This window comes from Mobula birostris, chromosome 2 (assembly GCF_030028105.1).
Source record: "Mobula birostris isolate sMobBir1 chromosome 2, sMobBir1.hap1, whole genome shotgun sequence".
NCBI lineage: Eukaryota > Metazoa > Chordata > Chondrichthyes > Myliobatiformes > Myliobatidae > Mobula > Mobula birostris.
Window position 1 is genome coordinate 109,099,214 of NC_092371.1, and position 15,281 is coordinate 109,114,494.

Below are 15,281 nucleotides of genomic sequence, written 5' to 3' on the forward strand. Positions count from 1 at the left end.
CAGTCATACAAGCCACATGTGGTTAAAAACAGGAAGGCCAGCATTGTGGAGCTGTGATTGGCTGAGACAAATACAACTCGATTAAGCATCCATCCACCATTTACATGCCACATCTCCTGCAAGAGAGTCAACAGAAAGCGATTTAAGAAAGGTACTGGATGAGACCAGAATCAGAAACTGGTTTTAATATGACAGGCATACGTCGGGAAAATTGTTTAGGTTGCGGCAGAAGTTAAATGCAATACAGGATAATAAGAAAAAGAAAACTCTGAATTATAGTAAGTATATATATAAAATTGTTAATTTAAATGGTGCAAAAAATAAGAAATAAAAAAATTGGTGAGTTACTTTTATTTTTAAAGCAGCGTTGAAGGATGGCACTGGAAAACTCAAACGTATCTAGGGGAAAGTTGTGTTAAATGAAAATGCCACAGCCAGGCTTTGCAAAGCCTGTCTGGTTCCTCATACCATCTGTGCCAGTGAGCTAGATCGCATGAAGGCTGAAGGAATTGTTTTCAAGGCTAAGTGGAGCCCATAGGCAATGTCACTTGTCCCAGTAGCCAAGAAGAAGGGGTCTGTCAGGATCTGTGGTGATTTTAAGGTCACCATCAACCCCATTCTGAAAGGAGATCAATACCCTCTGCCCAGGATAGAGAATATCTTTGCAAACCTTTCTGGAAGGAAGCATTTCAGTAAAATGGTCAGCTTTAGCAAACATGCCTGAACTGAGAGACTGGTAGAAAATCTTCTAGCGATTTCTTTTTTGCTCCAGCTCGCTGGTGCGACGTACTTAAGTTACAGATTTTGGCAGTCCTTGATTTGATTGGTATCCTTAGTCATCTGGATTGACTTGACAGCATGTTTGCAGGACTATTGTCCAGAATGCCCAGGCATGCAAGAGTCATCTAATTCCTTGTGCATTTTGATGCTCACATTATTAAACCACACCCTGTTTTTACTTGAAGGGAGTCACTTCATTACTTTATTTTCAGCGTGGCTCTTTTCCCTGATATACCATGTCTGCATTCTAAGATATGTCTTGCACGAGTACTCGCCTAAATTCAGGTGGATAAGTGTGAGAAGTAATGGGGGTGGGTAGCGGTGTGGGGGCGGTGAGAGAGGCTAGGGGCTGGGGCAGGTTGTGAGTTGGGATTAAGCTGTCATATAGCATTTGCTTAAATTAATTTTAATTTATTACTGCTGGTGAATCATATCCTGCTTTCACTAAACATGCCGGTAGTCGCTCATATTATGATAATAATGCATAGCCTAGCCTGGGAGCATTGAATATTTAAAAAGTTGCAGACTTATTCCATTGGCCTGGGGAGTCTCGGACCTGTGGGAATGACAAACAGTCGCACTGTTAGGAACCACAGAGCTTTGGATTCCTTCCCAAGTGGCAGGTGATATCTGAGTTTAATAATACTTTATTTCTTAGAATCACATTTCTTCTTATAGACGTATCACATGAGATTTGTTGTACTGTGACAAAGACAGAATCAATAGGTCTTCAAACTCCGGTACCACCTCCCCGATGGTATTAGTGCGAAGAGGGCAGGTGCCTGATGGTGAGGGGTCCTTAGTGATGGATGCCATCTTCTCGAGGCATCGTCTCTTCAGGCTGTCCTTGATGATGGGGGGGGGGGGGTGGTGGTCTTGTATCCGTGATGAAGATGGCAGAGTCTACAACCCTCTGCAGCCTCTTGCAGTCCTGTGCAGTGGAGACTCCATCCCAGGCTGTGATGCATCTATAGAAGTTTGTCACAGTCTTTGCTAACATACCATTTGATCATTGCCCACGCCTGGGCAGTTGACTCAGTCAAACACCACCCTCAGCTCTCATCACCCTATTTGAAGTCAGAGAATCAAATGGCGTGGAAAAAGTCCCCGTTCACCCACTGGGACTAAGCCGGCCATCTGCTTTCAAACAGTGCAGAAACGCTTGATACTCTTGTGCTAAGCAGAGCACTGCCAGGACAAATTAACGTGCATGGATTTAAACTTGAGGATGCTGATACCTGTTTAGACATTGTGCTTGTAGTGTGCTGTCAGAAGATTCGGGCATGTTGTTCTGTGCTTGGGATAAAATATTAACGAATATGCTTATTGGATCCAATAGTTATGTGCAAAGCCTGCAGACCTGCTGTATTATCTACACCATTCTCTGTGGATCTTTGTTAAGCTGGGGGGGAGTCGAGGTTATAGAGTTTAAATTGGAAAATGGAAGGAAGCCAATGATAGAACATTTATGGTCTTATTGAATAGAGGGTGCAAATGGGCTTGCTCTATTTCCCTTATCCTTTGCATTCTACACAAGTTGGTAAATATAGTAATGAAGCACTTACGTTACTAGACCTGCAATCCAGAAATCTGGAAATGACAAATGAGAGGTTCACAAGTGGTGGATTTTTCAGCTATTTATCACTGGAGTTTGAAGTGAGTATCAACCATGCTCGCCGGAGTGTTGCTGCACATCTGCTGTGCTTCATGCATCTCCATATCCACAGCAATGTGACTGACTCTTTAAGTGCCTTCAGAAATAACACTGCAAACTGCTCGTTTCAGAAATGGGCAAAAAGGTGTTGACTTCACCCCGTAATGATCAAGCACAAAATGAGCAACAGTTTTTAAATACCAAGAAAAATCAAATCAACAGAATGGTTCTGAATCTGCAGGATTTAAATTAGTCACCTTGATAATTACTAATAAAATCATGAATGTTATCTTATCAAAAGCATAACTGTTTTTATGAGCAATTGCCTTGACTATAAATAATTGTAAAAATAATAAATATCAAGAAGCAGCAATAAAAATTCAAAGTATTGGAAACAGCATGTCAGACAGACCTGCAGAGAGAGAATGAGAGTTAAATGTTTCAGGACCATGACCTTCCACCAGAACTGAAGGAGCAGGCCATGTATATAAAATATTGGCAGATGAAGCCTTCAGTATATACAAAATAGCAGCTGGGAGGTCTGACAATAAATACAAGATTCTTTGATGTATATAAGTCTCCAAAGAGTTCTTGGTTTTCCACTACTTATAGGGGATTAAAAGCTGGAAATGCAGCAAATCCTCAGGCAATTTTGCTGGGGTCCAAGGCTGGAAGATAAATGAAGCAGTTTATTTTAATGGACAAAATTTGAAGAGACAGTAGATGTAGTCATCTGAGACAATGGTGACTCTTCCAAGAGGAAACTAAATCAGTCTAATGCAGAGATTCCCAACCTTTTTTATGCCATGGACCCTTACCATTAACCCAGGGATCCGTGGACCCTGGGTTGGGAACCCCTGGTTTAATGGCTTGATCAGTCGCCTGAAATATTGGAATGTACTGAATATTCAGATGTTGTACTCCCATTGGGTTGGTGCTCCTCATTTTGTCCCTGTTCTCTTAAGACTCTAGTGAAATTGAGTTTTTTTTCTAAAATTTTTTTTTAAATACTTTATTTTCAAAACTTTCAAAAAACAATAAAATCAACAATATTGGGTATAAATAAAATAAGCAAAAAAAAAGAAAAAAAGGGACATAACATTAGAGGGATGCCTGTTATACAGAGTGCTCAAAAATGCTAAACATTAAATTATAAATGAGGGCCGTGAGAGATTAGCTAGGGGGAAATTGTTCTTCTGCCCCTGGCCTCGTCTAGGTAGGCAAGAAATGGATCCCAGATAGCTGAAAATGTTATAATTGAATTGGTTCTCAAGAACCTGAGTCTCTTCATCTGTATGACTGAGATCATGTCAGCCATCCATCTCCAGAAGGAAGGGAGAGAGGGTGATTTCCATTCCCTCAAGATAAGTCTTTTGGCGACAGTCATCCCCAGCATCAGAGACTATTGTACGGCTGTAGGGAAGCATAAAGTGGATGCAATTGAGTTTAAAATCTGATATAAAAGATGCACTGAAGAAGAAAGGCTGCAAAAAGATTGGGTCCAAGGCAGATTCTCCTTTTCATGAATCCGGATGACGTATTCCTGCTTTTCCTCCACCAATAAATCTGAACACTCAAAATTTTCTCAACCTTGCTGCCACCTGGACTCCATTTATTAAGACAAAGAAGGAGACCATTTACGCAATAGATTTGTGTCCCAGCAGATGAATTTCTCCAGTCCCAGTCTCCTGCTGTTTCTTTCCGTATACCCTCACATTATATTGTCACGGACAAGTCTTTTCAAAGTCCACAAAATTCACATGCAGTTGTCTCTGCCCCTCTGTGCTCTGTTCTATGATGCTATGCAGTGTGAAGATCTGGTGCACACAGCTTCTGTTTCTCCTGAAGCCAGCTTGCCCTTTCCTCAAGCACATATCGACAGCATCTGTAAACCGTTGAACATTGACGTTGGTGAAAATCTTGCTAGGCACTGACAAAAGTGTGATGCCACGCCAGTCATTGTAATCACTTAGTGTTCCTTTCATGGGGATCCTAACAATAACTCCCTTTGTCCAGTTCTTGGGTACTTGTCCCCACTCCTAGATTATAGTAAACAGTGGTTGCAGGATGGCTAATGCAAATTTTGGTACAGTTTTGAATGGTTCGGCTTTCAAATTGTCAGGTCCTGGAACTTTGCTTTGCTGTTCTTTAATAATTTAATCACAGCAACAATCTCTTCTTTCTTGGGTGGATCCATGTTGATGCTTAGGTCCTCTGCTGCCTCTTATATGTCAGGTTCTTCATTTGGTGGTGGTCTATTCAGTATTCTCTGTAATATTCCATCCACCATGCTTCTTGGTCTTTCTCAGTTGTCAAAAGCAGACTGTTCTTATCTCTCACTGGATCTGGCCTGGAACTTTCCACATACCAACTTTGAAATCTTATATATATTTCCCTGATCATCTCAACTGGCTGCTGCTTCAGCCTCCTCTGAAAAGTCTTCCATGTAGACTCTCTTATCCTTTCTAACAAGACTCTTCACTTTCTTGGTAGCTTCAGTATATGCTAGTTGAAGTTTCTCCTTAATTCGTATTGACTTTGCATCTGACACACTTCCTTAATTTTACACCTTTCTTCTAAGGTTGTCCGCTTTTCCTGCTGTATTTATTCTTTGTCTTCTTTCCAGTTCTGTAACCTAGAGAAGCCTCACTGCTCCCCATGAAGACTCAGGAAATCTGTTTCCACATTGTGTCGATCCTGTCAAGGTCCTCGTCAAGGTCTTGCAAGGCCTAGGACGTGTTCTTAAGCTGAATAGTGAAGGCAGATCTTGTACTGGTGTCCTCGAGCTTTTCAACATCAAAAATGTCTTTGTCCATGTGTTCTAGTCCCAGTGCTTCTCAGTGATCACTTCCTGCATCTGCTCTGTCCGCCAGAGAAAGCAGGATCTCCCAGTGGCCACACATTTTAATTCCACGTTCCATTCCCATTTTGATATGTCTATCCACAGCCTCCTCTACTGTAAAGGTGAAGCCACACTCAGGTTGGAGGAACAACACCTTATATTCCGTCTGGATAGCCTCCAACCTGGTGGCATGAACATTGACTTCTCAAACTTCCGCTAATGCCCCACCTCCCCTTCGTACCCCATCCGTAATTTATTTATTTATATACATACACACATTCTTTTTCTCTCTCTCCTTTTTCTCCCTCTGTCCCTCTCACTATACCCCTTGCCCATTCTCTGGGCTTCCCCCCTCCCCCTTCTCTTTCTCCCTCGGCCTCTTGTCCCATGATCCTCTCATATCCCTTTTGCCAATCACCTGTCCAGCTCTTGGCTCCATCCCTCCCCCTCCTGTCTTCCCCTATCATTTTGGATCTCCCCCTCCCCCTCCCACTTTCAAATCTCTTACTAGTTCTTCTTTCAGTTAGTCCTGACGAAGGGTCTTGGCCCGAAAAGTTGGCTGTACCTCTTCCTAGAGATGCTGCCTGGCCTGCTGCATTCATCAGCAACTTTTATGTGTGTTCCTGTATCTGCTCCTCTCTTCACCTTTACATCCTGCAAGGATCGTCCCCACATTCCATTGGTCATTAAGTGGTCAATCTGGTTCTTGTTCCATCCATTGGGTGAGCACCATTCCAGTTTGTGGACTTCTTGGTGTGGAAATAGGGTCCCTCTGACCAGATCTCCCATGACAATTATGTCATGATGTCATGGCATGGAGTTAATTGATACTTGAACTTTAAATTGGAGGATGTAGAACAATCAAGTGTACATGTTTTGTTAACATGGGTGGCTGTGTGTGTTGTGAAGTCATTGTAGAGACAGGATATAGACAAGTTAAGTGAATGAGCAAAGATATGGCAAAAGGAATGTAACGTGAAAAAAACATTCAACTGTTCACTTACATACAAAAATGAGAAAAGCAGGCTATTTTATGGTGGGAGATTAAAAGATATTGGTGCTTGGGGGCACCCTGGAGTCCTTGCAGCAAAGCCATTGAACATTAATTTGCAAACTAATAAAGAGGGAAAATGGAATACTGGCTTGTAGTGCAAGGTGATTTGAGTATAAGGTTTACAATGCCTTCCAGAAATTATGTAGGATCATGGTGGACTGCACCTAGACCAGGGTTACGCCATGGACCCCTACCATTGACCAAGGTGTCCATGCACCCCAGGTTGGGAACTCTCGATTTAGACTATTGGGAACAGGTCTGCTGAAGGAAAGATGTACTTGTGGTGGAGGGAATACAGTGACATCTAAGCAGGTTGGCTCCTGGGAATGAGTAGAGTGTCCTATAAGTAGATTCACACAGCACAGACACAGGCCCTCTGGCTAACTATGTGCATGCCATCTATACTTATTTCTTCATACTTAAGAAGTCATTGAATAATTTTAGCATTGGTTGTATAGACATTTGATGAGGGGTTGAAAGCTTCCAGTGAGTAGATAAGACCATAGGATATAAGGAGCAGAATTAGGCGATTTGGCCCATCGAGTCTGCTCCGCCATTTCATCATGGCTGATTCGTTTTTCCTCTCTGCCTTCTCCCCATATCTCATCATGCCCTGACCGATCAAGAACCTATCAACCTCTGCCTTAAATATACATAAAGACTTGGCCTCCACAGCTGCCTGTGGCAATGAATTCCACAGATTCACTACTCTCTGGCTAAAGAAATTCCTCCTCATCTTCATTCTAGGCCTCTATTCTGAGGCTGTATCCTTTGGTCTTTGACTCTCCCACCATAGGAAACATCCTCTTCACATCCATTCTATCGAGGCATTTTACCATTCGATAGGTTTTAATGAGATCACCCTCATTCTTTTAAATTCCAGTGAATATAGGCCAAGAGTCATCAAACTCTCTTCATATATCAAGCTGTTTAATCCTGGAATCATTTTCATGAACCTCCTTTGAACCCTCTCCAGTTTCAGCACACCCTTCCTAAGATACAGAGCCAAAACTGCACATAGTACTCCAAGTGAGGCCTCACCAGTGCTTATAAAGTCTCAACATCACATCTTCTTGAAATGAATGTTAACATTACATTTGCCTTCCTCACCACAGCCTCAAGCTGCATATTAACCTTGAGGGAATCTGTACAAGGACTCCCAAGTCCCTTTGTGCCTCAGTTTTTTAAAATTTTCTCTGCATTTAGAAAATAGTCAGCTCCTTCATTTCTTCAACCAAAGTGGATGACCATACACTTCCTGACACTATAAACCATCTACCACTTACTTACCCATTCTGCTACATTTGTCCAAATCCTTCTATAGCCTCTGTACTTCTCAAAGGCACCTGCCCCGCCCCCACCTACCTTTGTACTGTCCGCAAACCTTGCAACAACGCCATCAATACTGTCATCCAAGTCATCGACATACACCATAAAAAAAATAATTGTCCCAACACAACCCCCTGTGGAGCACCACTAGTCACTGGCAGCCAAACAGAAAAGGCTGCCTTTATTCCCACACTTTGCCTCCTGACAATCAGCCACTGCTTTATCCATGGTAAAGTAAAGCTGCGGTTACACTCAGCAAACATGATCTCATTAAATGGCGGAGCAGACTCGAGGTGCTAGGTGGCCAACTCCTACTTCGAATTTGTATAACGGACAATATTTAGCACTGAGTGTCTAAAAACAGAATTACATGCTTACTGGAAAATTAAGCTTTTTATTATTAAATTGATGCTTCTTCAGTCAGGATACAAGTAACAACATGACAACATGCTAACCAGATAAACGACTGGAACAAAAGCCCAAGGGTAGAAATTATGTAAATGTAAATAAAAGGGATTATGTAAATACTTGCTCAACAGAAAGATTCTGTTTGAATACTGTACCAAGAAACATACACAAAATGCTAGTGGAACGCAGCAGGCCAGACAGCATCCATAGGAAGAAGCACAGTTGCCGTTTCAGGCCGAGACCGGAGTCCTGACGAAGGGTCTCGGCTCGAAATGTCGACTGTGCTTCTTCCTATAGATGCTGTCTGGCCTGCTGCGTTCCACCAGCATTTTGTGTGTGTTGCTTGAATTTCCAGCATCTGCAGATTTCCTCGTGTTTGCTGTTTGAATACCAGACTGAATCGATTGTATGAGTCGCCTATAGATAACAGCAGATGCACTTTCAAGACTTACAAAAAAAATGTGAGCACTATAAGATGCATTTTGACTACAGAAATTTATAGTACACTTGATCTTTCAATTGCATGGGTTAGCCTGTAGCTATGAAACAGAAAGTTTCCCATTGCTGCTTGCTATTTGAAAAAAAAGTGGCTGCTGGGTAGACTGGAACACAGACTGAAGGAAGGTTATAATCTGCCCCGAATCCAAGTTGTGCCCAAGAAACAGAACACTGTGTCAGTAAAATTGAATTTTGATTAATGTCTGTGTCATTTGCTTCAGGATAGTAACCAATTCAAAACTTCCTCTTTGCTATATTCCCTTAAAAAACAGCAAAGTAAATTGCATGCAAATCAATGTAAGATTATATTGCACACAGATATCTCCTGACTTTTTAAAAATCTGTGTTATCATTTCATGGTTTGCTGAGAAGTCTCTATTTTTGACATTTTAATAAAAAGAATTTACATAATTGCTAGGCAGTTTCAGCAATTTGTAGTGAAGATCTGTTTGTAATAAGTTGGCATAATGTTACTCTGATTAATGGAGTAAAATGAGTAATAGATCACCCATGAAATGCGCGCCCCTTCCAATATTAAGTTCTATTTACTTCAATGGAATTAATTGCTGAACCAATACTATGCATTTTACATTATTAGCAGAGAGCAAAATCTGTGTGTTGAAACAAGGAGCATTAAAGGAAGATATTCAAAGGGCTAAAATTAACCTCAGTAGCCCTTGTTGAAATCGTTGGGACTCAACAGGCTTTTCTCGTGACTTCCTTCTCAGTGATTTTGATGAATGACATGAATCTGTGTGTGTGTGTGTGCGTGCTTCACTGAGTATATATGCATGTACGTATGCATTTCCGTATTTGTGTGTTTTATGTTTGCATATAGTGAGAGTGTGCATAAGCCTTAGTGAATCTTAAAAAAACGTAAAACTTTTTCTGCCTTTCAACTTGTTCTTTATTAGCAAATTAATTGAAGCTGAGAAGATCTCTTCCTATGTAAAAGGAAAGTGAGGCAATTGGACTGTAGCCCAAAGGGTGGGGCGTATGAATAATAAGGTATGTGTCACTAAGCTTTGCATGTAACACAGCAGTTGAGTGCAGTGTAGCCAATCCATCAAAACCCTCAGGCTCACAAGCCCACGCAAACTGATATGAACAGCACATTGTTAAGAAATGGTAAGTAAGAGATACAAAGTAAATGTTGTCTAAACTTTGAAATTGTATTGAATGCTAGAAGTTGACTGGGATATCAGTTTCAGAAGTTCAATAATAGTATATATTCCAGTATTCATTGATTTGTGTCTGGGCAGATTCAACTGGTAGCTCTGGATTCCAGAGAGCTGATTTGCTATGACAGAATTTAACTCTTGAAGTGGTTCCAGCCATTTTCTTGAAAGTCAAGAATATATTTTGTAATGCAACTGATCGCTTATGGAGCAATGCTGGTAAACACACATATTACAAAAAAGATGCATACATGTACATCCTTAAAATGTTTGATGATAATTGGTGATGAGGGGTTCCTGTGCACCAGACCCTTTTTGTAGTCAGTGAGTTTATGGTGTAAAGTCTATTGTTTGATCAGTAACATCTTGCAAAGTGAGATTTCATATGGAATGGTGATTGATTGTATGGTACCGCGGCCCTTATTTTTCCTGCTTTTAGGAGGAAAAGATAAGTACTTTTACAGTTCTTAATTCCCTGTTGTTCAGAGACGCTGGAAATATGGTGAGTTATGGGTTCCTGCAGATAAAACCGTCCTCTGATACTTTGTCAAAGCAGACACGTGAGAAATAATCATTCAAACAATGTATTAGGGAGTGAAATAGAAAGCTATGTAATTCCTTCTTCGGTCTATATCTGATAGTGGCTGATTGGCAATTCAGCCATATCCATTAATACTCTTACTGAAAATTAATGTACATATTAACAACTGTAGACATTTTCAAATGACTTTAAATTTAGGGTCTTTGTCATCGAAAAGCCTGAAGGTTTCTAATACTCTGCAAGCAAGGAAGTGCTTCTGTTTCTTTCCTCAGTGAAGGGGAGGGTCTTGGGGGCTTGTGAGTCTCGTTTCATTTTCTTTTTCATGCCAGTCACGGGGGGGGGGGGGAGGGCGCGAGTTGATGTCTTTCTTTTCAACAACTCCCATGGCCTTTCTGTATTTCGTGGCTATTTGGAGAAGACATATATCAGAGTTCTGTAGTACGTGCATACATTGACAATAAAATTAACCTTTGAACCTTTAAGTGTTCTAGTTTGAACAACATTATGCAGCCTTTTTTCAAATTCTCCCACTGGAAATAATTTTCTTTTATGTAACTCAGCTAATGTTTTCATCATTTAAAAATATAAGCTTCCATGCTCACTTGTCTTGGAATTTTAACTCTTTAATTTTGGTATCACAATGATTTCCTCCAGTAAGATAACTGCGTGTTCAGTCACAGCGACTTCTAGGGGGCCAACCAAGAGTGTTATTGTCCTTTTTTAAGGGTAGTTTTTTATGATTGCAAGACCCTGCTGGATATTAAGAACTTAAAGTACGCAGGTCTACCCCATCAGCGAGTTTCTCGCTGGCAGAGAAATTTTTCTCGTGATCACAAGACCCTGTCTGACATTGGTGATGTGGAATGCCGCAAGTCTAGTTCACTGGTTTACTGATGAGATTGATGGCGGCGGCGCTGCGTGGCCTTGGCCTTGGTCGTAGTGAGGAGCCTGTTGGTCCTGGCTTTTATGCTGGGGTACCGTTTCCCGGATGATAGTAGCTGCAACAATTTGTGGTTGGGGTGACTCGAGTCTCCAATGCAGGAACTCAGCAGGTTGGGCAGCATCCGTGGAAATGAACAGTCAATGTTTCCATGAATGCTGCCCAACCTGCTGAGTTCCTCCAGCGTGTTGTGTGGGTTGCTTTAACCCCAACATCTGCAGAGTATTTTGTGTTTTCGAGTCTCCAATGATCCTTCGGGCCCTTTTTACACACCTGTCTCTGTAAATGTCCTGAATAGGGGAAGTTCACATCTTACAGATACACTGGGCTGAAGCATATTTCGTCTCCTTTGTTTTCTATGCCTTTGAGTTACATCATTCCATTTGCCCTTTTAGTTACTTTATGTTCTTGTCTTAAGAATTACTTAGTTATTTATATACAAGACATCCCGGCTGTTTCATAACTCCAATTTCCTCACCATTCGGAAAATATTACCATTTCTTTTTTTTGGATTCAAAGTGGATTATCTCAGCTCTAGATGTATTCCAGTGGTACAAATTTGTTCTGCATCTTATATTTATAGGGAATGAATTTTGGAAGTAGTGTATTACATGCATCTGCACACAGGTTTATGGCAATATGGCCAAGAACAAATTTCCATCACCATTTTGCATTCTTTTGACAGTTGATTTAATCTGTAGACATTTCTTTGTCACGTTCTGCCCTATCTGTGTTCCTCAGAGTTTCAGTCAAATTTCATCTCCTGCTCCAATCACAATAAAACCATCCACTGAGCACATCTACATGAAACGTTGCCCTAGAAAAGCAGCATCAGTTGTCAAAGACCCTCACCACCCAGGCCATGCCCTTTTCTCACTGCTGTCATCAGGTAGAAGGTACAGGTGCCTCAGGACTCACACCACCAGGTTCAAGAATAGTTACTACCATCAGGTTCCTGAGCAAAAGGGGATAGCTACACTCATTTAAGGACTGTTTATCTTGATAGTTCATGCTCCATTTTTCATCTTTCCATTTGGTGTTATTTTGTGTCCATCTTTGCCTTTGAAATTACTTTTTCCTCCCTACACTTTCTATATTTTTGAAGTGCCTGAACAGTTTTTAGTTCTTTCTACCTGGCATATGTTCCTTCTTCTTTATCCAACACTTGATATCCCTTTACATCCAGGGTTTTTTGGACTTGTTGTCCATAACTACCACCCTGATGGGATCAGGTAATTTTCTGTAGATCTCATTTAGCTAACAGATAACAATCAACACCGGCACACCTCAGGGGTGTGTGCTTAGCCCAGTGCTCTGCTCTCTCCACACCCGTGACTGTGTGGCTAGGCACGATGTAAATCCCGTCTATAAATATGTTGATGACACAACTATTGTTGGCAGATTTTCTGATGGTGATGAGGAGATGTACAGAGGCGAGATAGATAAGCTAATTGAGTGATGTTACAAGAACAACTCTACCCTCAACATCAGTAAGACCAAGGAATTGACTGTAGACTTTAGAAAAGGGAAGTCGATCGAACACACACCCATCCTCATCAAGGGTTCAGAAGTGGAAAGGGTGAGCAGTTTCAAGTTCCTGGGTGCCGATATCTCCGAATATCTATCCTGGGCCCAAAATATCGGTGTAATCATCAAGAAAGCATGCCAAGGACTACATTTCATGAGGAGTTTAAGGAGATTTGGTATGTCACCAAGAACTCTAGCAGATTTCTACTGATATACTATGGTGAGCATTCTAACTAGTGGAGGGGCCACCGCACAGGATCAGAAAAAGCTGCAGAAGGTTGCAAACTCAGCCAGCACCATCATAGGCACTCGCCTCCCCAGCATCGAGGACATCTTCAAAAGGCGGCATCCATCATTAAGGACCTATGTCACCAAGGACCTGCCCTTTTCTTATTGCTATCATTAAGACAAGAACTCAATGGTGTAGGAACAGCTTCTTCCCCTGCACCATCAGATTTCTGAATGAACATTGAACCCATTCATTGCTCTTTCCTTGCATTACATATTTAATTTTTATATATACTTATTGTAATCTATAGTATATTTATATATTACACTATGCTGCCACAAAACATCAAATTACACCATATCTGTCAGTGATAGCACATCTGATTCTGATCAGTTTTTGTAAGCTGGATCTCAAAACAATAATAGGAAGGAGATTGAGAGCCTAGCAGTATGGTGTGAATAAACAGCCTTTTGTCAGCAAAACAAGATAACTGATCATTAACTTCAGCAAGCAAGGCAGAGCACACACCTCTGTCTGTATCAATGATGCTGAGGTGGAGATGGTAGGGAATTGAAAGTTCCTCAGTACAAACAAATTGTCCTGGTCCAACCACATGGACGCCATTGCTAAGAAGACACACCAGAGATCTCAGCTTCCTCAGAAAGCTAAAGTAGAAGATGCCACCCAACCTGTTAACTCTATCTACATATCCTACTGCCTTGGTAAAGCAACCAACATTATGAAGGACATCTCCTACTCTGGTCATCCTCTCTTCTCTCCTCTCCCATTGGGCAGAAGGTACAAAAGCTTGAAAGCATGTACCACCAAATTCAAGGCAACTTCCGTCCTGCTGTTATCAGACTCTTGAATGGACCTTGATATGTTAAAGCTGAATTCTTGACCTGGCAATCTAACTCATTGTGGTTCCCTTATATTATTGTTTTACTGCACTCCCTTTCTCTCTAACACAAAATTGTGTTTGGTCACTTGACAACTAGTACGATATGTTCACTGACCAACATAGAACATATTCAGGCTGATCTTTCTGGAGAGGTACAACTCACCAACCACAATATTTTTTAAATATTTTGCTTTCACTGTCCGGATTGAATCTTGTGCTGTGAACTGATAAAGGCATGGCATGAACATTCGGGAATACTGGGGTGAACAATGCATCTCCTTATCTACTGTGCTTCAATAATTGTGAAAAGAGCAAGAATAACAAAGGGGGTGTGAATCTGTCAAACTGAGTAGAGAAAATGAAAGAAAGAAAAGTTGGGCAGTCATTTAAACATTTTCATTGTAGAATTTCCTTGTAGTTTGCAAGGTAGCTGCAATGATCTCAAAATGTCTTTAGCGGTCAATCTTGTTTCCTGATCCAGAATTCTCTTTACTTAAGCAGACATGGCGAAAAAGTACCCAGAGAATGCACCAGTAAGTTCAAGGTAAACTTATTATCAAAGTACATATATGTCTCCGTATACAGCCCCGAGATTCATTTTCTTGCAGGCATACTCAATAAAACCATAATAGAATAATAACCATAACAGAATCAATGAAAGAAGTTGGGTGTTCAACTAATGTGCAAAAGATAACAAACTGTGCAAATACAAAAAGAAAGAGAAGAATAACAATAAAAGAATAAGCAATATACATCGCCCTCAGAAAGCCTCCGTGGTTCACCGGCGCCATTTTGATCATAAATCAGAAATTCAAGTAATTTCAGAGCTTGATGACCGCACAAAAGAAAACACAGGAAAATAGAAGCAGGAGTAACCCACCTACCCTCCACTCAATATGATCATGTTTGACCATTGCTGACTTCAACTACTCTTCAGTACCACTTCCCCACAACTCTTATTTTGTCGATCTTTCAAATATTTATCTATCTCCACCTTAAGTACATCTAATGACCCTCTACTACCCACTGGGCTGTGATTTCCAGAGATTTGCTACTCTCTGAAAGAAGATATTTCTAAGCACCTCCATTTTAAATTACTGGCCTCTTACTTTGCAGTCACACCACATTGTCTGTGACTCTCCCACTGCTGGAAACATCTCAATATCTGTGCTGTCAAGCTCCCTTTGGAACTTATGGAATTAAACAAGCTCACCCCTTTATCTTCCACGCTTCAGGAAGCACAGAGCCAAAAAGTAAGCCTCTCTTGATAGGGCAACCCTCTCATCCCAAGAACTGGCCTGGAAAATTTCCTTTGGACTGCCTCCAATGGTACGATATCATTTCTTTCCTAAGATGTACCAAAACTGGGCACAGCATTCCAGGTGCTGGCTCACCAATCC

At 41.1% G+C, this 15,281-nt stretch overlaps 1 protein-coding gene across 5 annotated transcripts in view; it reads left to right on the forward strand.

The window, feature by feature from the left end:
* Positions 1–15,281, forward strand: part of crybg1a (crystallin beta-gamma domain containing 1a) — a 243,875-nt gene that overhangs the window by 129,741 nt on the left and 98,853 nt on the right. The window contains exon 1 of one of the 5 annotated variants that reach the window (XM_072246125.1): positions 9,619–9,693. The exons of the other annotated variants lie outside the window; for them this stretch is intronic. Within the exon in view, the coding sequence (XP_072102226.1) occupies positions 9,691–9,693 (3 nt within the window). The 5' untranslated portion in view covers positions 9,619–9,690. Of the gene's footprint in view, positions 1–9,618; positions 9,694–15,281 lie in introns of those variants that run through there. 5 annotated transcript variants of the gene reach the window in all.